Raw genomic sequence first — 25,194 nt, forward strand, 5'->3', positions numbered from 1 at the left:
GACAGAGCTGAGCCAGCCCAAGGGACATCGGCGCTGGACCCAGGTAAGTGAATGAATGGGTTATTAACCCCTTTAGTGCCGCGGGTGGGGGACTTGACAAAGGAGAAATCTATAGTCCCAGGAAAACGAGTAGGTTTTCCTGACATTATAGAATCCCTTTAAGCATGTAACTTTTTCATTTCCTCACGCTTCAAGCATCTATCTTTCGATCTCCTTACACCTCAGGAATTTCCCTTTTGCATCTTCTCAAACCATTTGTGTCTCTTTTCAATCTCTGTTAATATACTGCACCCGTACCTGCAGATTCACAGCTTCTCTGTTGTACTCTTATATCTGCCTGGTGTCTCTCAGATTCGTCAGAACAGGGAAGGCTGGGGGTGTTCTGGCTTCTACTCATTCGCTGCAGAGCTTGCAGCATCCGCAGACCCTTGTAGGCTTCTGACGGCACGGTCCGTGAGCAGCACTGCTTCAGCGAGCCGCGCAATGAGGAACACTGGGTTAGAAAAACACTTCACGCATGGGGTAAGTGATCCCATCTGAAAGAAGCATGTCACTTCTGGTGACGTGACTAAACCCAGTGTGCCTTCCAAGAATGTTTCACAACCTACCTGGGGTCCACTTGGTACTCTTCCGCTAGTGCCGGAAACCTCCTGTTACGAGCTTCTGCTAGCTGTCCTGAGCTAAGCCCTGCAGTGCAGAGCACTTCCAGCAGCAGCACAAGAGATGGTGGCTGCAGGTGCCCTGTGAAAACCAGGTAAGTGGTAAAAGAAGTTGACTTGTTACTTTAGGAGGCCTTCCTGGCACCATAACCACTGCAGTACTTGGAGTGATATAGGTGATTATCAATATTCTGTTAAATAAAATAACCTACAGCGAGCTGACCGTGAGTCCCCCTTTCATTAGTCAGGTGTCAGCATATGCTGGCAGCGCATCCCACCTCATTACACCTTCTACATGCCATGCATCACTAGCACAGGAAAGGATCGTCGCGCCTCCATGACGTCACCGGCAGTGGCCGCTCGTTCCGTGGAACGCGGAAGTGACGCGCTTTCCTGGCTGTCAAGCGTTCCAGCGTGGGCGGTTTGCCCCGGTGCGATCCCCGGCCATGGCGGGTCTGAGACCCCGGGAGAAGGTGGGCTGCCGGCAGTTACTAGAGCAGCTGGACACCGCCGACCTGCTGTCCCTGACCGAGACGGTCACCAACCGAATGATCCAGGTGTTCGGCAGGGAAGGTGCGCTGGGGTCCGAGCAGCTATAGGGGGCTGGGGGGGATTCACCACCAATTCCCATTGTGTTTACACAGCAAAGCCTGGCAAAGCATCACGGGAAACGTAGTTCACAACAGCTGGAGTGGTAAAGATAGCCTCTGAAAGTGTTCTTATAAATCAATGACAAAACAAGAATTCCTTGTTGTTTTTTTTACAAATGTATTTAAGCTTTAGGATATATACAAATTTCACCATGCCTTGAGAGATGAAAGGGATATATATTCAATTGTATGCTTTTAAAAAACATTTTTGGTCAGCGCAAGCATCATATCATCAATAGAGAGAACTATTAAAAAAAGGTACATGTCTGTAATACTTCTGCCAACTTCAGCAATGACGTGAGGAGCAAAATCCTTGTAAAATTCGAATTTTAAGTAAACTTGTGGTGTATGGTATTCCCAAGGAAATAAAAGTTACAAATCAGAATGGATACGATTCTCCAACGTTCCGCTCATGCTAATTAGTTATATTTTAGGATACTAAAGTCACCAAAATAATGTTATATTCATGAAGCGTGTAGATCAAGCCCCAGCAGTTAAACTGACAACCAGCAGCTTCAAGGGGGAAGTGAAGTACTTCCATATAGAAGAACTGGATTTTATTCCCTATGAGACGAATTCTATTGGGTAACCGCTGATTTTTATTGGAGCAGTTGCATCAATTGCCACTTATGTAGCACTTTTATATGGTCAGGAAGGAGAGACTTTTATCCCTGATGGTTTCCCCAAGGAGGAACAGTGATAAGATAAAAAGATAAGTAATTTTATTTTCATAGTGGGACAATATTAGGAATAAAGGGACACTATAGGCAACCAGACCACTTAATCTTATTGAAGTGGCTTGGGTGCACTGTCCCTATCCCGTTATCCCTGCAATGTGAAACATTGCAGTTCTAAAGAAATTGCAATGTTTATATACTGCAGGGCTGTAGTGGCTGTCTCCCAGACAAGAGGACGTCCAGCATCTTCAAATCCCCTATAGGAAAGCATTGAATCAATGCTTTACTATGGAAAGCCTTAGCATGTGCATTAGGTTCTCCATCAGCGCTGACGTCGGAGGAGATGGAGAGAGCCAGCATAGAGAGACCTAGGCGCTGAAATAAGGTGAGCGTAAAAAATGTTTTTTTGGCCTTTTATTTACTCGGAAGTGGGGCAGGACAGCATCACTTTAGTGTTAGAAATTTAGCTTTCGTTCTTTTAAAGGAGTACTCCAAATGTTAACGTGGAATTATAAAACACAAATGTGTCTTCTAGGCTCATGTCACTTATAAATAATTTTATACAAAGGTGACACCATCTAGCTTTTCATTCTAAGAACCACGTTGGTATCTTGCCAGAACAATAGTAAATGATTAGTTAGGTGTGATATTAACATTAATTTATGTTTTGCTTTTCTAGAAGCCATCGATGCAATACTTGTATACAGCGCAAGTGCCACAGAGCTCCTGAAACGAAGGAAGGTTCACCGTGATATCATTTTTAAATATCTCGCTACACAACAGATTACTGTGCTTCCATCAAGTGATAAGAATCAACTTATCCAGCATGCTATAGAGTATTGGAAGGACGCAGTGAAAAATCCCAAATTGTCTTCCAAACCTCAGGTCAGTAGTCCTAACTAAGAGAGCAATTATTCTCCCATTTTGCAAGCAGATAGTATTATACCCCACCAAATTTTATTAATTGAATATAATTGGTTTTATTTATGCATAAATTAAAATATAAGTGGACATTTTGCATTGCAAGTCCCAAACCTATAGAACTCTACAAATAACAGAAAGTTTTTTAAAAGGCTACTCCAATTACCATTATCCCTTCAGTTATGCCGATCATGGTGCCTAGAGTCTACATGTGCAGCATTTCGTTATGAACCTCTGCACATACAAATGTAACCCTTCTGCTGCTGGAGATGTAACTCCACCTCTGGCAGAGTGCCATTTGGCCATTATTAGCAAGCCTGAAATAGTAGTTTTGGGTCGCTAATGGTAATTCTATACATATTACATTAGCACATACTGCATGCTAGCATGGTCCCACCTTTCTATGCCATTCATGGTTGAAGTAACCCTGGCCTCTCTACAAATTAGTGAACTTTTTACTAGGCTGTTAACATGTAGATGGCAATGATAAGATGAGAATCCTGGTTACAGGCTAGTTGTCAGTATGCAGTAATATATAGATATTAAGACTGTACTTTAACTTCTTGACTAGCTAACCTATTGTGTTTTTTTTTTTTTTTTTTTACTAATTTAATGTTCTACAAAATTGACGTTATTTTTTTTTCAAAGTTATAATTTTAAAAACAATTCTATGTTTACAGGCAAAGACAGAAGACAAATCACACCTTGGGTCACTTGACTGTCAATTGCTTGGAGAGCAATTCTGCAAATGGTTCTATCAACTCCTTAACTCTCAGAACCCAGTGCTAGGACATGAGAAGGGTGATTGGGGACCTCAGCACTTCTGGGAGAATGCTGTCTTGAAGTTTTCTTACAGCACAACAGAGGAAAACATGGAAGAGTACAATGGAGCCCAAATGACTAGCCTTCGTCTGCTTGCTCTCACACGAGAGGAAAAGCTGGTTTTTAATCCTAATGTAGATTCCAAAGGGTTAAAATGTGTGACATCCCCTCATGGACTAGTTGTTGTTGCAGTTGCTGGGACAATTCATAGAAACAATTCATGGCTTGGAATATTTGAACAAATATTTGGGCTCATTCGCTGTCCAATTGGTGAAAATTGGAAAATCAGATTTGTTAATCTTAAAGTTTTTGGACAGAACACCACTGGCTCTGTGGACTCACCTCCCATGCCTTCAATTCAATACAAAACAAACGAATTAGAAGTTTTTTATAGTTAAAACCTATTTTACCAGAGTGTCCTCTAAATACCATATGATCATTTCCCATGAATGCTTTATACTCCTTTAACCCCTTAAGGACACATGACATGTGTGACACGTCATGATTCCCTTTTATTCCAGAAGTTTGGTCCTTAAGGGGTTAAACACATTTCTTACAGGAGAAAAAAAACGTGAGTTGTAATTAATAATTTTAATTTAGAAAAGAATATTGACAAGAATGTCTGCCTGTCTTTTTGATTTCTTTGATAAACCATTTTGATGACCTTCACAGGGTGGATATGTATATTAAAGATAACCTTTAAAAACAAATGTATTGTTGAGTTTCACACATGTCATGGGACCTGCTGCATCTATATATAAAAAATACACACTAATCGCATGTTTTATATAAAGAAAACTTGTTTAAGAGTTTCAACAAAGGGGAAAATATATATATATATATTTTTTTTTTTTATTACCTTTTTCATTGTTGGTTGAATGATTTTCACATCATAGGCGTGCTCACGGGGTGCACACCCTAATCTCCACGGCCTGCACTATGTGCCTCCATGGGCCCACAGGCAGGGAGGGAGGCAGGAGAGGACCTGGGGAGCTCTAGCCAGCAGCTCCACCGGGTTCCTCTCGCGAGGTCGGAGCATTGCTGCAGCAACACTCAGATCTCGTGAGAGTGGACTCTAGACCCGCAGGCTACAGTTCACTCACCACTGGACCACCAGGGATGGCAGCAGCAAGGTCCCCCCTCCTTACTAAAGGTAAGAAGGGAGGGGGGCCATTAACTAAATGGTTCCCCCACACAATACACACAAACAGCACCCACACACTAACAGCACCCTTTTACACACACAACACCCTTACGCATACACACACAGCACCTTCACACTACCAGCACCCTCACACACACACCACCCTCACACACAGTACCCTTACACTCACACAGCGCCCTCACACACACACAGCAGTGTGTGTGTGTGTATGTATAAATATATATACATATAATATATATATATATATATATATATATACGCGGAGTGTGTACACACCCTTATGCAATAGGCTGCGCACGTCTATGGTTCACATTGGTTGCTGTATATGTCTGGCTTGCAAAGTTGAAAAACATCTGGTTACTTCATGAAGCAGATCATTCCCTTGCAGACTCACTACTCAATTATTAGCCATTTAGGAATTCAACCACTTGTTTCTATTTATGCTGGCCTATCCACACCTCCCTTGCCTGTAACTGACAAAGCCTGCATAAAGAAAAAAAAAAGGTTTAATTTTCAAGCAGATGTTAACTTGCTTTAAACTTTTTCTCCTGCTCTGTAAAATAAACTTTAATCACACACATGGGGCTGCTGTAGGCTTTACTAGATTATAGTAATAAAATAAGATAAGAAACTCATAATTAAACAGAATGTGCAATAAAGGAAGTTTAAATATTAGATCTCTCTCTTTACAGGAAGTGTTTAGGAAGACTGTGAGTGACATGCAGGGTTAAGCTTGCATAAACAATGATTTAACTTTTAAATAGCTGACAATTGACCAGTGAGACTGCAGGGGCATGATCTATATGCCAAAACTACTCCATTAAGCTTAAGGTGGCTATAGTGTTGATTTAAATACTTATGGGATTCCAGTGGTAAACACAGCCATCTATAATCCAGTAAAGTAAACACAAATTCTGGCTCTTCGAAATCATGATCCCTAGTGATTTTTTTTTTATTGATTTTAAAAATGTTGGTAGTGCTTGTTGTTTGCCCTTATCTTCTAAATTGATATATTATTTGGATGTGTGTGGTTATTGTTCTGTTTTCCAAAATGTTTTATGAATATTGCACAAAACGAACAAAAGACAGATTTACTAATTTTTGACAGTGTATTTCCGCAAAACAAGTTGAACCCAAAATGTTTACTGTTACTTCCCAGGATTTTTAAGTTGTTGTGGTGTTTTTGTGTGATCAGAAAAATATGCACATTTGCAACGGATTGCATCCATTTTTGCCCCTTATTTATTATTAACTCTTCAACCAGCATTGAGAGTGAGGATACAGAGAAAAAAAAATGGGGATACTTATCAAAGTACCGTGGGCTAAAAGGGGAGGAGTCACCAATGGAACTTGCCTGCTGGTTCCATTCTTTATCAATGGTTGTTGCCCCACATTTAGTACTTTGCACCATTTTGCACACACCTGTTTAATAAATCTACCTCCAATGTTTGTTTCTCCTACACTAGTGCCTGGGCTAAACTAGATTATGAGGCCAATTGCTTAAAGGAACACTCTAGTTTAGGAATACAAACCTGCATTCCTAATGCTAAAGTGCCACCTCTCCATGTCCCCCAACGTAATCGAGGAGGCATGGCTTCCTCTGCAATGGATCAATCTAATGCTCTATGTAGAGGAGCATTATGTGTAGGTGTTACAAGTGTTTCATGTGCATTCAAGTTTCGACATAAAGCATTGTATCAAGTGCTTTCCTACGGCTTCCATGTCACTTGACAGAGTTTTGCTCCCTTCCTATCTGCAGGGAGTGCTGGGAGGAAGTGAGAGCCTCCCAGCTTACTCAAACGGAGGCACAAGGGGGGCGGACTGGAAGAGGAGCAAGCCCCATAACTCCCAACAACCACAGCCAGCAGCAGCCACCTTTTGGAGGGTGGCTAAAATTTTGACCTGTATTTGTGTTTTGGGTGTCTGTATCTGTATGTATAGTGTTTGTATCTATGTATGTGTGTCAGTGTATATACGTGTGTGTATCTGTATGTCAGTGTGGCATGTGTGTGTCAGTATGTGTACCTGTATGCCTGTGTCCGTGTATGTGTATGTGCGTTTGTGTGTGTATCTATATGTGTCAATATCTATTTCTGTATGTGTGTCAGAGTATGTATCTGAGTATCCTCGTGTGTCAGTGTCTGTATATGTGTGTCTGTGTATCTACATGTGTGTTAGTGTATGTGTCTGTATATCTGCCTGTGTGTTAGTATATCTGTATCTGTGTGTCTGTTTCTCTGCAGGTTTGGTAATGTTTGTATCTGTGTATGTACATGTGTGTCAGTGTATGTGTCTGTATATATGACTGTGTGTTAGTGTGTCTCTATATCTGTGTATCTGTATATCTGCAGGTGTGGCAATGTTTGTGGGTATCTGCAGGTGTGGCAATGTGTGTTTCAGTCCATCTGTGCAACTGTATGTGTGTCTGTGTATCTGTCCCAAACTTACCTACGCCTGGCACCCGCGCTGCTCCCCTCCTCTGGCCACATGGGCAGAACGCACCGCGTGGCCCTATTACTGCAGTCCTCAGGCCGTGTGGCCCAAACACTCCACGTGGTTGCGCGGGCTGAATAGGATTGTATTCCCCTTTGGTCCCGCGAACAGCTCCTTCTGCTGCCCTAAACTGCAGCCCCGTCTAAGCTACCCCATGCTGTTTGGGGTTGCAGAAAAGACGTGGACCAATGGGAACTCAGATGAACTTATTTAAGACCTGTTCTAGCCATTACCTTTTGCCCTAGCATGGTTTCTGTCCTGTCACACGTTAATGCTAATAGTAAGTCTCTCTTGTTATATCCTGCTTTTGTCCTCTGCTTGTTTTTGACTTGTGATTTCTGGTATCCTGACCTGGCTTCCTATTTGACTTTTGATTTCTGGTAGTCTGACCTGGCTTTGAACATACTCTGTATATATATATATATATATATATATATATATATATATATATATACACACACACACAATAAATTGGGGTTTTGCACTCCAGCCTCTGTGTTCCTTGTCAGGTGCTCAGCTGCACAATTTACACAGTGGTATACAAGCCAGCACTCAAGATCTTCTTAGGATAAATAGTTTAAGCCAGAGATTAATCCAGGGGGAAAAAAAACAACACTCAATCTGGACACTTTGAAACCTTTATTATTGGGAAAGAGAGGCAAAAAATGTCAGTCTTTTACGCATTTGTAGTGGTAGGGTAGGTGGCGCCCGGTGGACCCTAGATAAGAAGTCAAACCATTCAAAACCTGTTTGATTGCTTATAATGAGTGGGCGTCAGAATACTCCGGACACCATAACCACTGCACAATCCATGAATACTTGAGTAGCAACTGCATATACCAGGATCACGGTGCTCATATTTTCCACCTGGTGAGAAAGTTTAAGTGTGATTCACGAAAAAAGAGAGGATCACAGGCACTCCAAATTGAAACCGTATGCAGATTTATTAGGAAAAAATGCAACGCCAAGCAACGTTTCGACCGACAAAGGTCTTTTTCAAGCTTGGCGTTGCATTTTTTCCTAATAAATCTGCATACGGTTTCAATTTGGAGTGCCTGTGATCCTCTCTTTTTTCGTGTATTATTCTGGGATTGCTGGTCCTGATCCGGAGCACCCTTGGCCGTTGGGATTGAGTGCGGTTCCCACCATCTACTTTGCGCAATAGTTTAAGTGTGATTGGCTCAAGGAGAGTATAGAGCTGTTAAAGGACCACTCTAGGCACCCAGACCACTTCAGCTTAATGAAGTGGTCTGGGTGCCTGGTCCCTCTAGGATTAACCCTTTTTTTTATAAGCATAGCAGTTTCAGAGACACTGCTTTGTTTATACTGAGGGTTAATCCAGCCTCCAGAGCCTCTAGTGGCTATCTCATTGACAGCCGCTAGAGGCGCTTGCGTGCTTCTCACTGTGAAAATCACAGTGAGAAGACGCCAGCGTCCATAGGAAAGCATTGTAAATGCTTTCCTATGTGACCGGCTGAATGCGCACGCGGCTCCTGCCCAGGGCTGGATTAAGAGCACAGTGGGCCTGGTGCTGACAATTATGATGGGCCTAACTACGGAATCTTATCGACCAAAAACACTAAAACAGTCATACCTCCCAAGCGTCATGTATCTGATGGAGATGGTGCTGGAGGGAAACTCATAGGATGCAGCTATAAGAAAACACATACTCTATGCTAATCTCTCTCTAATTTATGTTTTCATCTGTCAAGTAAATCCATAACCCCTAACAGCAGTTTCCAGTGAAGCAGGAAGTCAATGGGTGGGGTAAAAGGGTGGGCCACTGGTGCGAATCACGTAACCTGCCAAAAGGGGAGAACATGCCTAAAAAGGGGGCATGTCTGTCCAAAGAATTGGAAGGCCAGCCTGGCATGAATGCATGTCAGGCTGCCAGCCAATCATGCAGGCTGTCCAACTAAGGGCATACTATGCAAGCAGCACCCTGAGCTTGACATAAATGCGTCTAATGATGCGCTCACTCCATGCTTTCTAAGGACTGTCCCCTAGCACCCCACTAAGGACTGTCCCCTAGCTGGTCCACTTGTCTCCTCACCTTCTTACTAGCAGGCAGAAGTTCCTGGAAGGGGCCAGGGTGGTGGTTTTAACATAATAGGGTCAGAAATACATGATTGTGTTCCTGAACCTATAGTGCTCCTTTAAGCAAGAGTATGTGAAGAGTAGTTAGGGTTGCCACCTTTCTTGGAAAAAAATACCAGTCTTAATCATTTTTATAATTAATTAGTTATGCGTGACATCACATGATGTAAATCACAAGGAGTGATATCAGAGAAAATTCTGTAAAATCACCAACAAACTACTCACAGTTTGATTCTGCTGTATATATGGATTGCTCCCAGTGTCTCCCTGTCTCCCAGTGTCTCAGTCTTGCAAGTCACCCAGTGTCTCAGTGTCAGTGTCCCCATGTCGCCCAATCCCTAGTCTCCCAGTGTCTCAGTGTCCCCATTTCTCCCAGTGTCCCAATGTCTCAGTGTGTCCCCATGTCACTAGGATACACTGAGAGAGCTGGGGACACAGAGAGACATGGTGACACTGAGAGAAATGGGGACACTGAAAGACATGGGGACATTGAGAGACCCGGGGACACTGAGAGACATGGGGACACAGAGACATGAGGACACAGAGACATGAGGACACAGAGACATGAGGACACAGAGACATGGGGACACTGGGAGACATTTGTGGAAACTGGGCGAAATGGGGACACTGAGACACTAGTGACACAGACACTGGGAGACATTGGGACACTGAAACATTTGGGGACACTAAGACACTAGGGACACAGAGACATGGGAACACAGACACTGGGAGACTAGGGGACACTGGGAGACTAGAGGACATAGACATGGGGACACTGGGACATATAGGGACACATGGGGACACTAGGCACACTGAGAAACATGGGACACAGACACTGGGGACACTGGCTGGGGGACATGGGGACACTGGGAGACATGGGGACATAGTGTCTCCGTGTCCCAATGTCTCAGTGTCTCCCAATGTCCCTATGTCTCACAGCGTCCCCATGTGTCTCAGTATTTCCAGGTCTCCCAGTGTCTGTGTCCCCATGTGTCCCAGTGTCTCAGTGTCCCCTAGTGTCTGTGTCCCCATGTGTCCCCTAGTGTCTGTGTCCCCTAGTGTCTCAGTGTTCCCATATGTCCCCTAGTGTCTCAGTGTCCCTGCTGCCTTTCCCCACATCCCTCACTTACCTGAGCTGTAGAGCTGCTGTCTGGACTCTGTGCTGTGTTGCTGCTCCCCCACGGATCAGTGAGCAGTAGAGAGAGGCAGGGATATGCTGTGTAACTTCCTATCCCTGCCTCTCTCCACACACAGTGACCCCTACTGGCTGGTGCTGGTATTGCAGAGTAATCTCCATTTATTCTGAGAAAAAAACCTGCATTTGTATTGCCGGTATTACTGCAATACCGGCATGGCCAGGCAGCCTCAAATACCAGCTGTGCCAGTAAAATACCAGTCAGGTGGCAAACCTAAGAGTAGTATGTAAAAAAAAAATTTTTTATTTTTTTTTTAAATGGGCCTATTCCATGGGCCTGGGCCTGGAGCTGCAGCTCCATCAGCCCCTATGTTAATCCGGCCCTGCTCCTGCCACGCATGCACATTCAGCCGATGACGTCGCGAGGAAGGAGGAGAGGAGGAGGAAAGCTCCCCGCCCGGCGCTGGAGAAAGGTGTTTAACCCCTTCCTCTCTCCAGAGCCTGGCGGGAGGGGGTCCCTGAGGGTGGGGGCACCCTCAGGGCACTATAGTGCCAGGAAAACGAGTATGTTTTCCTGGCACTATAGTGGTCCTTTAAGGGTACATCAGATAGCAGGAGTGCACTCTAATATTTCTATATGTCTGTAATAGAAATAATTCCCTTATTTAGGTCAAAGATACTGTATGCATCTAATAGTTTGAAAGCCTACTCTGGTTTACACATTGGAGCTCTGCAACAAGTAGGAACTTCCCTTAGGTCAGGGAAACGAACAGAAGTTGCTTGTGTTGCAGAGCTCCACAGCAATATATCTCAGTCCTACACTACTACTACTACAGCAAGCTGCATAATTTATTTTTTTGTATATGTAAGTGCAGTTAAAGGCTCTTTCTTAGGACTACATTTATTAAATTCACTGTTGATTATGGCCTGATGTAATGTTATTCTTACTCTGGCTGCACACATTTTAAATCAATTGTCATTACGTAACTATACTGTTTGTTTTTTTGTTCGTATCCCAGTGGAATGTATATTAGGCTTGTGCATTCAGTTTCAAACAAATCGCAATATGTCCAGGTTTTTGGGCGATCAGCAGTGGCGTACACACAATCCATGGGGCCCCACCGACACCCCATACATAGATAGACACAGACACTCACATACATACAGACACACACACACACACATAGAGACACACATACAGATACATACATAGACACACACACATACATAGACACACATACAGACACATACACACACACAGATAAATACAGACACATACATAGTCACAGACACACAGACACATACATACAGAGACACACATACATAGACACACAGATACATACAGACACATATAGAGACACATACACCTGCAAAATATTTTAGTCACTCTCCTATTACCTACCTTTTAGGTTCAGGAGAGTGACTTCCCTGGGGTCCAGTGGCTCAGGTTGATGGGAGGCAGAGTTCCCACTCTGACTCCCTCTGCTTCCACCCGCGCGACTCCTGGTGGTTGCTGGGAGGAGTGACCACAGCAGTCACTTCTCCCAGCGTGGGCCCAGTCGCGCTGTTACCGGGCCCACTCTGATGATGATATTAATTTCCATCGGGTGGCCCTAACAGCATGGGCCACCCGATAGGCCCGTTGACCTGCGGCCCCGGCAATTATACTGCGCGGCCAGGGCCGCAACACATGGGGCACCCGGTTGCAGGGGTCCACATGGCAGCCGGGCCCCCTGGAGTGACGGGCCCGGTCGCAGCTGCGACCCCTGCGACCGCGGTATGTACGCTGCTGGCGATCGGTATGTCGTCCGAATTCTGAATTGCCATATGAGCAAATAGAATTTTTTTTTTTTTTTTTTTTTTTTTAAATAAGGCAAGAATAAGGCATTTTCTTTGTTTTGTGATTCTGGGTTCTGGGTCTGTGGTGCAAAAACTTTTTTGAAAAAAAAATAAATGATTGAAGAAAAAATATGTTTGATTGCTAGGGGACAGCCATTGAATGTTGATTTCCTTCTATTGGACACTGAAGTGACCAGCAGAGGGAAACAATGAGGGGCAGTGAACAATATACTTTATATATTACAGGTGATACTCAAAAAGTTAATTTCAGTAATGCAGCGTAAAATAGGAAACTAATATATGAGATAGACGCATTACATACAAAGCAAGATAGTTCAAGCCGTGATTTGTCATAAGTGTGATGATTATGGTTTACAGCTCATGAAAACCCCAAATCCACAATCTCAGTAAATTAGAATATTGTGAAAAGGTGCAATCTTCTAGGCTCACAGTGTCCCACTCTAATCAGCTAAGTAAGCCATAACACCTGCAAAGGGTTTCTGAGCCTTTAATTGGTCTCTCAGTCTGGTTCAGTAGGAATCACAATCATGGGGAAGACTGCTGACCTTACAGTTGTGCAGAAAACCATCATTGACACCCTCCAGGTGGGAAAGCTTTAAAAGGTAATTGCGAAGGAAGTTGGATGTTCCCAAATTGCTGTATCAAAGCACATTAATAGAAAGTTATGTGGAAGGGAAAAGTGTGGAATAAAAAGGTGCACAAGCAGCAGGGATGACCGCTAGACATGTGCAATTCGTTTTGGTCTGAATATGAATTCGGAAGAATTTCGGACAATTCGGACATTCGGGTACTTCCGAATGTCCGAAGTGCCGAATTGCCGAGGTCCCGAATTTCCGAAGTTCCAAAGTGTCAGTATTGCCTAAGTACTAATATACTTACCCAGTGAAAGAAGAAGAATGTTACATTGTAAACAATGTTAAATAAAAAGTATACAAACATAGCCAGGATTCAGCTGTAAGCATTTGCAACACTTACAACAATCAAGTAACATACATTCATATAAAATGTAAGTTACTTGGCCAGTCAATGTAATGACAGGAAAGAATAAGTAGATAACTCCCTAATTCCCATGGTATTAGGGAGCTATCTACTAAAAGGCTGAAAGACCCAAATTGGTCTTTCAGCCAAATTTACTAATACTAAGTAAAGATTACTTAGTATTAGTAAATTATGCCCCTACTCGCTATACCGCAAGTAGGGGCATGTCTATTAAACAGTGAGCCTATTGCTGCTCACTGTAAAAAATAAATAAAAAATAAGGTCCCCCCTCCCGAGACCCCACTCGCGTGTCCCCCCCCCCCCCACTCGCGGGTGTAGGCCCTAATGTAAAATAATGGGGGGGACCTATTGTCCTCCCCCCGGGCCCCCACGCCTGAGCAGTGGGTGGGGACCATAATGTAAAATAATGGGGGGAACTATTATCCTCTCCCCAGGCCCCCACCCCTGAGCGGTGGGTGGGGGCCCTAAATCAGAATAAGGGGTGGGGACCTAATGTCCTCCCCCCTGGCCCCCACCCCTGAGCAGTGGGTGGGGGCCATAATGTAAAATAATGGGGGGAACTATTATCCTCTCCCCAGGCCCCCACCCCTGAGCGGTGGGTGGGGGCCCTAAATTATAATAAGGGGGGGACCTAATGTCCTCCCCCCTGTTCCCGGGGCCCTACAGTAAAATAAGGGGGGGAACCTATGTTCTCCACCCTGGCCCCCACCCCTGAGGCATACGTTCTCAGACTCTGCTCTATGAAAAATATGGGTCCACGATCTGGCCCATGCAGTGGCATACGTTCTCAGACACTGCTTGTGACAGACCGCCATCACTAAGTACCATGCCCACTGCTTATTTGTGTGGTCTCCCCTTGTATTATGTGTTTCCCCATGTATTTCTATGCCTTTGATGTATTGTGCCTGTATATGCAGCAGCTCTGTAAAGTAGAGTAAGTGAAATGGATTACTCTGTGCCTCTCCCCCTTCCTTTTGTGAATGTATGGTCTGCCTATATCTTTCCCCCTCCCTTTTCCTGTCACAGCAGGACCTTGCCACAGAGACACTGTTTGTCACGTCTAAACATTTGTTATGAAGGAACACAACTGCAGATTTCTTATAGTTTGAATATTTATTATAAAAAGTAAAAGGTATTGACTTTAATTCCAATTTACAGGTACTGTAGCTTTAAGTAATAAACGATAACTGAAGTCCACAATTATATGCACTGTAGCTTTAACCCCTTAAGGACCAAACTTCTGGAATAAAAGGGAATCATGACATGTCACACATGTCATGTGTCCTTAAGGGGTTAAGTAGTAAACGATAACTGAAGTCCACAATTATATGCACTGTAGCTTTAAGTAGTAAACGATAACTGAAGTCCACAATTATAGGCACTGTAGCTTTAAGTAGTAAACGATAACTGAAGTCCACAATTATATGCACTGTAGCTTTAAGTAGTAAACGATGACTGAATCAGAAAGAGTCCTTTAGTAGTATTAATTAATTAGGTGATAAGAAGTTACAATAGCTGTTCCATAGACTTAAACTGAAGTAAGACAGATGCAGCTAACTGAGACAAAGCATGAGTTGAAGTTAGCTGTAACGAGGTTGTTTTAACGAAGGACTTTGGAGACAGGAAATAACAGCTTTGAGATGCAACGCTTATCACAGAGGTTTTACTTAGCTTCCGGCACATAGAACACTGGTTCCCGAGATCTCCTCAGAGGCGGTTTATCCTGAATGGTGAGAGTTCAGCTTTAGTCGTGGATGAGGAAAGGTGAAGGGAACTTGAAGTCTTCCAGTCCGGTCCGGTAACAGAGGGCTTTCACAACGTTGTTGCAGCCGGTTCGTGAGTACGGAACGTAGTTCAATAATCCAGCGTCGATCAGCTGGTGCGGTCAGATTAAATAGGGAGACCGTGTCATAAAGAGGTGTGGCTAAGCTCCGTGGAACCAGGAAGAAAGAGGATATCATAATTAAGGCATGACACTGTTTAACCTAGATGCATTGTCCTTCCTCCCTCCCCCTTCAGCTTCTTGGGATTGCAACCCCTGTTGTTTTGTGTTGGAGACCCCATGTAGGGGTCTGTGTCTGTAAACCAGGTGTCAAGTCCTGGGGGAAAAAGTGCGGGAACTCCTCCCCCCCCCAAAAAAAAACCAAAACACTTGTATGCATATATAAACGCGTGCACACACATACACTCACAGACGCACACACATACTCAGACACTCACACAGTGGTGTATTTTAATTTTGTGCTGCCCTAGGCATGACTATACCTGAGCACCCCCCTAACCTAAATTTACCACCCCTTCCTGGCAAGGGCGCACCGCTTCCTGATTAAGAACCCATCCCTTCCTCTTAAGACTTTTCCTGCTCCTTTTAAAGAAATACTATAGTGCCAGGAAAACAAACTATAGTGCCCCCGTCCCCCACTCAACACTGAAGGGGTTAAAATCCTATGGGTAATTAGCAGATGCTGGATGTCCTCATGCACAGGGTGGGGACGTCCAGCATCAGTTGGGCGACTTTTGGTCACCTAACCACCCGAAAGTCCCTCTAGTGGCTGTCTGGTAGACAGCCAGTAGAGGTGGAGTTACCCCTCAAGGTAATTATTGCAGTTTCTGAGAAACCGCAATAATTACACTTGCAGGTTTAAGGGGACTGGGACACTGCACTCAGACCACTTCAATGAGCTGAAGTTGTCTGGGTGCCTATAGTGTCTCTTTAAGCACACTCTCTGACAGACACCCACACTGGCAGATACACACTGACAGTAACACACACACTCAATGACAAACACACAGACGTCACTGATTTGACACGCACACATTCACTGACACACACTCATTCATTGACAGAGAGACACACACAAACACACTGACAGACACACACTAATAGTCACACACACACTAAATGACAGACTCTCACTGATTTGACAGACACTTGCAAACATACACTAAGAGAAGCACATACACGCAAACATACACTAACAGAAGCACACACACGTGCATACACTAACAGAAGCACTTACACTCATACACACACGTGCATAACAGACGTAAGTACACTCATACACACACACTGACACAAACATACACTAACAGACATAAACTAACAGAAATACACACACATACATAGACTAACAGACATACACACACATACACTAACAGACACACATACACACTAACAGACATACACAAATACACACTAACAGACATACACACACATACACTAACAGACATACACACACATACATACACACACATACATACTAACAGACATACACACACATACACTAACAGACATAAACACATACACTAACACACACACACAGACATACACACACATACACTAACAGACACACACACACACATACACTAACAGACATAAACACATACACTAACAGACACACACAGACATACACACACATACACTAACAGACAAATACATACACTAACAGACACACACATACACTAACAGACACACACAGACATACACTAACAGACACACAGACATACACACACATACACTAACAGACACACACAGACATACACACACATACACTAACAGACACACACAGACATACACACACATACACTAACAGACACACACAGACATACACACACATACACTAACAGACACACACAGACAAACACTAACAGACACACACAGACATACACACACAGACATACACTAACAGACATACACACACAGACATACACTAACAGACACACACAGACATACACTAACAGACACACACAGACATACACACACAGACATACACTAACAGACACACACAGACATACACTAACAGACACACACAGACATACACACACAGACATACACTAACAGACATACACAGACATACACAGACATACACACACATACACTAACAGACACACACAGACATACACACACATACACTAACAGACACACACAGACATACACACACATACACTAACAGACACACACAGACAAACACTAACAGACACACACAGACATACACACACAGACATACACTAACAGACATACACACACAGACATACACTAACAGACACACACAGACATACACTAACAGACACACACAGACATACACACACAGACATACACTAACAGACACACACAGACATACACTAACAGACACACACAGACATACACACACAGACATACACTAACAGACATACACAGACATACACTAACAGACACACACAGACATACACACACAGACATACACTAACAGACACACACAGACATACATATATACAAATTATTAATATTATTGCCCACCCACCCAGCCTCCCTACCTTTTAGGAAACCTGTCATGGGTGGGCCACCTGATTGCCCCTCTCTCCCCCCGGCGGGCGGCTCTCTCCCCCCCGGCGGGCGGCTCTCTCCCCCCCCGGCGGCGGGTCTCTCCCGGTCACACGCGGCGAGGGAGCTGTGTCCTCTCTGCTCCCTCTCGCCGCGTGGGTTGTCTGCTGATGCAGGGAGACGGAATATGACGTCATATTCCGGCTCCCTGCATCAGAAAACGGCGCGCGGCGAGAGGGAGCAGAGAGGACACTAACAGAAGCACATACACTCATACACACACGTGCATACGCTAACAGACGTAAGTACACTCATACACACACACTGACACAAACATACACTAACATACATAAACTAACAGAAATACACACACATACATAGACTAACAGACATACACACACATACACTAACAGACACACATACACACTAACAGACATACACAAATACACACTAACAGACATACACACACATACACTAACAGACATACACACACATACACACACACACATACATACTAACAGACATACACACACATACACTAACAGACATAAACACATACACTAACACACACACACAGACATACACACACATACACTAACAGACACACACACACACACATACACTAACAGACATAAACACATACACTAACAGACATACACAGACATACACACACACATACACTAACAGACAAATACATACACTAAAATCCTATGGGTAATTAGCAGATGCTGGATGTCCTCATGCACAGGGTGGGGACGTCCAGCATCAGTTGGGTGACTTTTGGTCACCTAACCACCCGAAAGTCCCTCTAGTGGCTGTCTGGTAGACAGCCAGTAGAGGTGGAGTTACCCCTCAAGGTAATTATTGCAGTTTCTGAGAAACCGCAATAATTACACTTGCAGGTTTAAGGGGACTGGGACACTGCACCCAGACCACTTCAATGAGCTGAAGTTGTCTGGGTGCCTATAGTGTCCCTTTAAGCACACTCTCTGACAGACACCCACACTGGCAGATACACACTGACAGTAACACACACACTCAATGACAAACACACAGACGTCACTGATTTGACACGCACACATTCACTGACACACACTCATTCATTGACAGAGAGACACACACAAACACACTGACAGACACACACTAATAGTCACACACACACTAAATGACAGACTCTCACTGATTTGACAGACACTTGCAAACATACACTAAGAGAAGCACATACACGCAAACATACACTAACAGAAGCCCACACACGTGCATACACTAACAGAAGCACATACACTCATACACACACGTGCATACGCTAACAGACGTAAGTACACTCATACACACATACTGACACAAACATACACTAACAGACATAAACTAACAGAAATACACACACATACATAGACTAACAGACATACACACACATACACTAACAGACACACATACACACTAACAGACATACACAAATACACACTAACAGACATACACACACATACACTAACAGACATACACACACATACATAGACATACATACATACTAACAGACATACACACACATACACTAACAGACATAAACACATACACTAACACACACACAGACATACACACACATACACTAACAGACACACACACACACATACACTAACAGACATAAACACATACACTAACAGACACACACAGACATACACACACATACACTAACAGACAAATACATACACTAACAGACACACACATACACTAACAGACACACACAGACATACACTAACAGACACACAGACATACACACACATACACTAACAGACACACACAGACATACACGCACATACACTAACAGACACACACAGACATACACACACATACACTAACAGACACACACAGACATACACATACACTAACAGACACACACAGACATACACTAACAGACACACACAGACATACACACACAGACATACACTAACAGACACACACAGACATACACACACAGACATACACTAACAGACACACACAGACATACACTAACAGACACACACAGACATACACACAGACATACACTAACAGACACACACAGACATACACTAACAGACACACACAGACATACACACACAGACATACACTAACAGTCATACACAGACATACACTAACAGACACACACAGACATACACACACAGACATACACTAACAGACACACACAGACATACACTAACAGACACACACAGACATACACACACAGACATACACTAACAGACACACACAGACATACACACACAGACATACACTAACAGACATACACAGACATACACTAACAGACACACACAGACATACACACACAGACATACACTAACAGACACACACAGACATACATATATACAAATTATTAATATTATTGCCCACCCACCCAGCCTCCCTACCTTTTAGGAAACCTGTCATGGGTGGGCCACCTGATTGCCCCTCTCTCCCCCCGGCGGGCGGCTCTCTCCCCCCCGGCGGGCGGCTCTCTCCCCCCCCGGCGGCGGGTCTCTCCCGGTCACACGCGGCGAGGGAGCTGTGTCCTCTCTGCTCCCTCTCGCCGCGTGGGTTGTCTGCTGATGCAGGGAGACGGAATATGACGTCATATTCCGGCTCCCTGCATCAGAAAACGGCGCGCGGCGAGAGGGAGCAGAGAGGACACTAACAGAAGCACATACACTCATACACACACGTGCATACGCTAACAGACGTAAGTACACTCATACACACACACTGACACAAACATACACTAACATACATAAACTAACAGAAATACACACACATACATAGACTAACAGACATACACACACATACACTAACAGACACACATACACACTAACAGACATACACAAATACACACTAACAGACATACACACACATACACTAACAGACATACACACACATACACACACACACATACATACTAACAGACATACACACACATACACTAACAGACATAAACACATACACTAACACACACACACAGACATACACACACATACACTAACAGACACACACACACACACATACACTAACAGACATAAACACATACACTAACAGACATACACAGACATACACACACACATACACTAACAGACAAATACATACACTAAAATCCTATGGGTAATTAGCAGATGCTGGATGTCCTCATGCACAGGGTGGGGACGTCCAGCATCAGTTGGGTGACTTTTGGTCACCTAACCACCCGAAAGTCCCTCTAGTGGCTGTCTGGTAGACAGCCAGTAGAGGTGGAGTTACCCCTCAAGGTAATTATTGCAGTTTCTGAGAAACCGCAATAATTACACTTGCAGGTTTAAGGGGACTGGGACACTGCACCCAGACCACTTCAATGAGCTGAAGTTGTCTGGGTGCCTATAGTGTCCCTTTAAGCACACTCTCTGACAGACACCCACACTGGCAGATACACACTGACAGTAACACACACACTCAATGACAAACACACAGACGTCACTGATTTGACACGCACACATTCACTGACACACACTCATTCATTGACAGAGAGACACACACAAACACACTGACAGACACACACTAATAGTCACACACACACTAAATGACAGACTCTCACTGATTTGACAGACACTTGCAAACATACACTAAGAGAAGCACATACACGCAAACATACACTAACAGAAGCCCACACACGTGCATACACTAACAGAAGCACATACACTCATACACACACGTGCATACGCTAACAGACGTAAGTACACTCATACACACATACTGACACAAACATACACTAACAGACATAAACTAACAGAAATACACACACATACATAGACTAACAGACATACACACACATACACTAACAGACACACATACACACTAACAGACATACACAAATACACACTAACAGACATACACACACATACACTAACAGACATACACACACATACATAGACATACATACATACTAACAGACATACACACACATACACTAACAGACATAAACACATACACTAACACACACACAGACATACACACACATACACTAACAGACACACACACACACATACACTAACAGACATAAACACATACACTAACAGACACACACAGACATACACACACATACACTAACAGACAAATACATACACTAACAGACACACACATACACTAACAGACACACACAGACATACACTAACAGACACACAGACATACACACACATACACTAACAGACACACACAGACATACACGCACATACACTAACAGACACACACAGACATACACACACATACACTAACAGACACACACAGACATACACATACACTAACAGACACACACAGACATACACTAACAGACACACACAGACATACACACACAGACATACACTAACAGACACACACAGACATACACACACAGACATACACTAACAGACACACACAGACATACACTAACAGACACACACAGACATACACACAGACATACACTAACAGACACACACAGACATACACTAACAGACACACACAGACATACACACACAGACATACACTAACAGTCATACACAGACATACACTAACAGACACACACAGACATACACACACAGACATACACTAACAGACACACACAGACATACACTAACAGACACACACAGACATACATATATACAAATTATTAATATTATTGCCCACCCACCCAGCCTCCCTACCTTTTAGGAAACCTGTCATGGGTGGGCCACCTGATTGCCCCTCTCTCCCCCCTGGCGGGCGGCTCTCTCCCCCCCGGCGGGCGTCTCTCTCCCCCCCGGCGGCGGGTCTCTCTCGGTCACACGCGGCGAGGGAGCTGTGTCCTCTCTGCTCCCTCTCGCCGCGTGGGTTGTCTGCTGATGCAGGGAGACGGAATATGACGTCATATTCCGGCTCCCTGCATCAGAAAACGGCGCTCGGCGAGAGGGAGCAGAGAGGACACTAACAGAAGCACATACACTCATACACACACGTGCATACGCTAACAGACGTAAGTACACTCATACACACACACTGACACAAACATACACTAACAGACATAAACTAACAGAAATACACACACATACATAGACTAACAGACATACACACACATACACTAACAGACACACATACACACTAACAGACATACACAAATACACACTAACAGACATACACACACATACACTAACAGACATACACACACATACATACACACACATACATACTAACAGACATACACACACATACACTAACAGACATAAACACATACACTAACACACACACACAGACATACACACACATACACTAACAGACACACACACACACACATACACTAACAGACATAAACACATACACTAACAGACATACACAGACATACACACACACATACACTAACAGACAAATACATACACTAACAGACACACACATACACTAATAGACACACACAGACATACACTAACAGACACACAGACATACACACACATACACTAACAGACACACACAGACATACACACACATACACTAACAGACACACACAGACATACACTAACAGACACACACAGACATACACACAGACATACACTAACAGACACACACAGACATACACTAACAGACACACACAGACATACACACACAGACATACACTAACAGACACACACAGACATACACTAACAGACACACACAGACATACACACACAGACATACACTAACAGACATACACAGACATACACACACAGACATACACTAACAGACACACAGACATACACTAACAGACACACACAGACATACATATATACAAATTATTAATATTATTGCCCACCCACCCAGCCTCCCTACCTTTTAGGAAACCTGTCATGGGTGGGCCACCTGATTGCCCCTCTCTCCCCCCCGGCGGGCGGCTCTCTCCCCCCCGGCGGGCGGCTCTCTCCCCCCCGGCGGCGGGTCTCTCCCGGTCACACGCGGCGAGGGAGCTGTGTCCTCTCTGCTCCCTCTCGCCGCGTGGGTTGTCTGCTGATGCAGGGAGCCGGAATATGACGTCATATTCCGGCTCCCTGCATCAGAAAACGGCGCGCGGCGAGAGGGAGCAGAGAGGACACAGCTCCCTCGCCGCGTGTGACCGGGAGAGAGCCGCCCGCCGGGGGGGAGAGAGCCGCCCGCCGGGGGGAGAGAGGGGCAATCAGGTGCCCCCCCCATGACAGGGGGAACACAGGGCATTGGGGGGCGGCATTTTTTGCCGCCCCCTGAGTGCCTGCAGGGGGAACGGCATTCCTGCTGTGAAAAAAGTGCAGGAACGCCGTTCCTACGCGTTCCTGCAGGACTCGAGCCCTGCTGTAAACCTATGTGTAACAAAATAAACTGAGTCAGTCCATGTTTGTACCTCCAGAACTTGGTCTTGTCCAGTTACTTGGAGGAAGAAAGGGTCAATCCATGTGCCAGCTTGTTGCGGCTGGTGGAGGATGCAGCGGGTGTAAGGACTGTAACTCCCAGGACTGAGGCCGTTCAGTGCCTAGAAGGGAGCATAGCTAGTTCCCCTACCCAGTGCAGCTAGGAGGTAACTGGTCGGGTTACACTGCTTTATGGAAAATGTAGGTCCACGATCTTCCCACGCCTCGGAGCCCCAACTTGTGCAGGGGAGGAAGGGGAGGTAAGAAGGAGGGGAGATGAGAAAAAGAGGGGGTAAGAAGAAGAAAGGGGGAGTAAGAAAAAGAGGGGGGAGTAAGAAGAAGAAGAGTGGGGAGTAAGAAGAAGAAGGGGTAAGATGAAGAGGGGGGTAAGAAGAGGGGGGAGTAAGAAGAAGAAGGGGGTAAGAAGAAGAAGGGGTGTAAGAAGAAGAAGGAGGGAGTAAGAAGAGGGGGGTAAGAAGAAGGGGGAGTAATAAGAAGAAGGGGGAGCAATAAGAAGATGGGGGGTAATAAGAACAGGTGGGGGAGTAAGAAGAACAAGGGGGGGAGTAAGAAGAACAAGGGGGGGAAGTAAGAAGAACACAGGGAAGAGGGGGGTAAGAAGAACACAGGGAGGGTGGAAGAGGGGATGAGAAGAGCACAGGGAGGGTGGGTGAGTGTGAGAAGAGACCGCTAGGGGAGGGTGGGGGAGAGGAGAGACCACTAAGGGGCAGGGGAGAGCACTAAGGGACAGAAGGGACAGCTCTATAGGAAAGGGGGCAAGACAGGGAGCTCTTTTACACTACGCGCGCACACACACACACACAATGCATCCCTATACATACACAGAAACACAACATGCTTCCCTTGCACACAGAGAAACACACAATGCATCCATTACACACACACACACAATGCAACCCTTACACACAAAGACAATGCATCCTTTGCACACATACACAGAAACAGACAATGCAAACCCTTACACACACATGCAAACACACACACTGCTTTTCTTACATACACACAGAAACACAATGCATCTCTTACACTCAATGCACACACATACAGA

General features: G+C 44.5%; 1 protein-coding gene across 1 annotated transcript; it reads left to right on the forward strand.

The window, feature by feature from the left end:
* The first annotated feature begins 1,038 nt into the window (after positions 1 to 1,038).
* LOC134587112 (uncharacterized protein C3orf38-like) lies at positions 1,039 to 4,439 on the forward strand. Its single transcript, XM_063443248.1, has 4 exons — positions 1,039 to 1,232; positions 2,666 to 2,871; positions 3,588 to 4,200; positions 4,278 to 4,439. The coding sequence occupies exons 1-3, from the start codon at positions 1,106 to 1,108 to the stop codon at positions 4,125 to 4,127; spliced, it is 873 nt and encodes a 290-aa protein (XP_063299318.1). The 5' UTR covers positions 1,039 to 1,105; the 3' UTR covers positions 4,128 to 4,200; positions 4,278 to 4,439.
* Positions 4,440 to 25,194: the final 20,755 nt, after the last annotated feature.

The sequence above is a fragment of the Pelobates fuscus genome, chromosome 1 (assembly GCF_036172605.1).
Source record: "Pelobates fuscus isolate aPelFus1 chromosome 1, aPelFus1.pri, whole genome shotgun sequence".
NCBI lineage: Eukaryota > Metazoa > Chordata > Amphibia > Anura > Pelobatidae > Pelobates > Pelobates fuscus.

What these genes read in the sequence shown, in the direction of transcription:
- LOC134587112 (XM_063443248.1), top strand. Translation starts at nt 1,106, where the DNA reads ATGGCGGGTCTGAGACCCCGGGAGAAGGTGGGCTGCCGGCAGTTACTA. An exon ending in CCAGGTGTTCGGCAGGGAAG is followed by an intron (nt 1,233 to 2,665) that starts GTGCGCTGGGGT and finishes TTGCTTTTCTAG; the next exon opens with AAGCCATCGATGCAATACTT. An exon ending in AATTGTCTTCCAAACCTCAG is followed by an intron (nt 2,872 to 3,587) that starts GTCAGTAGTCCT and finishes CTATGTTTACAG; the next exon opens with GCAAAGACAGAAGACAAATC.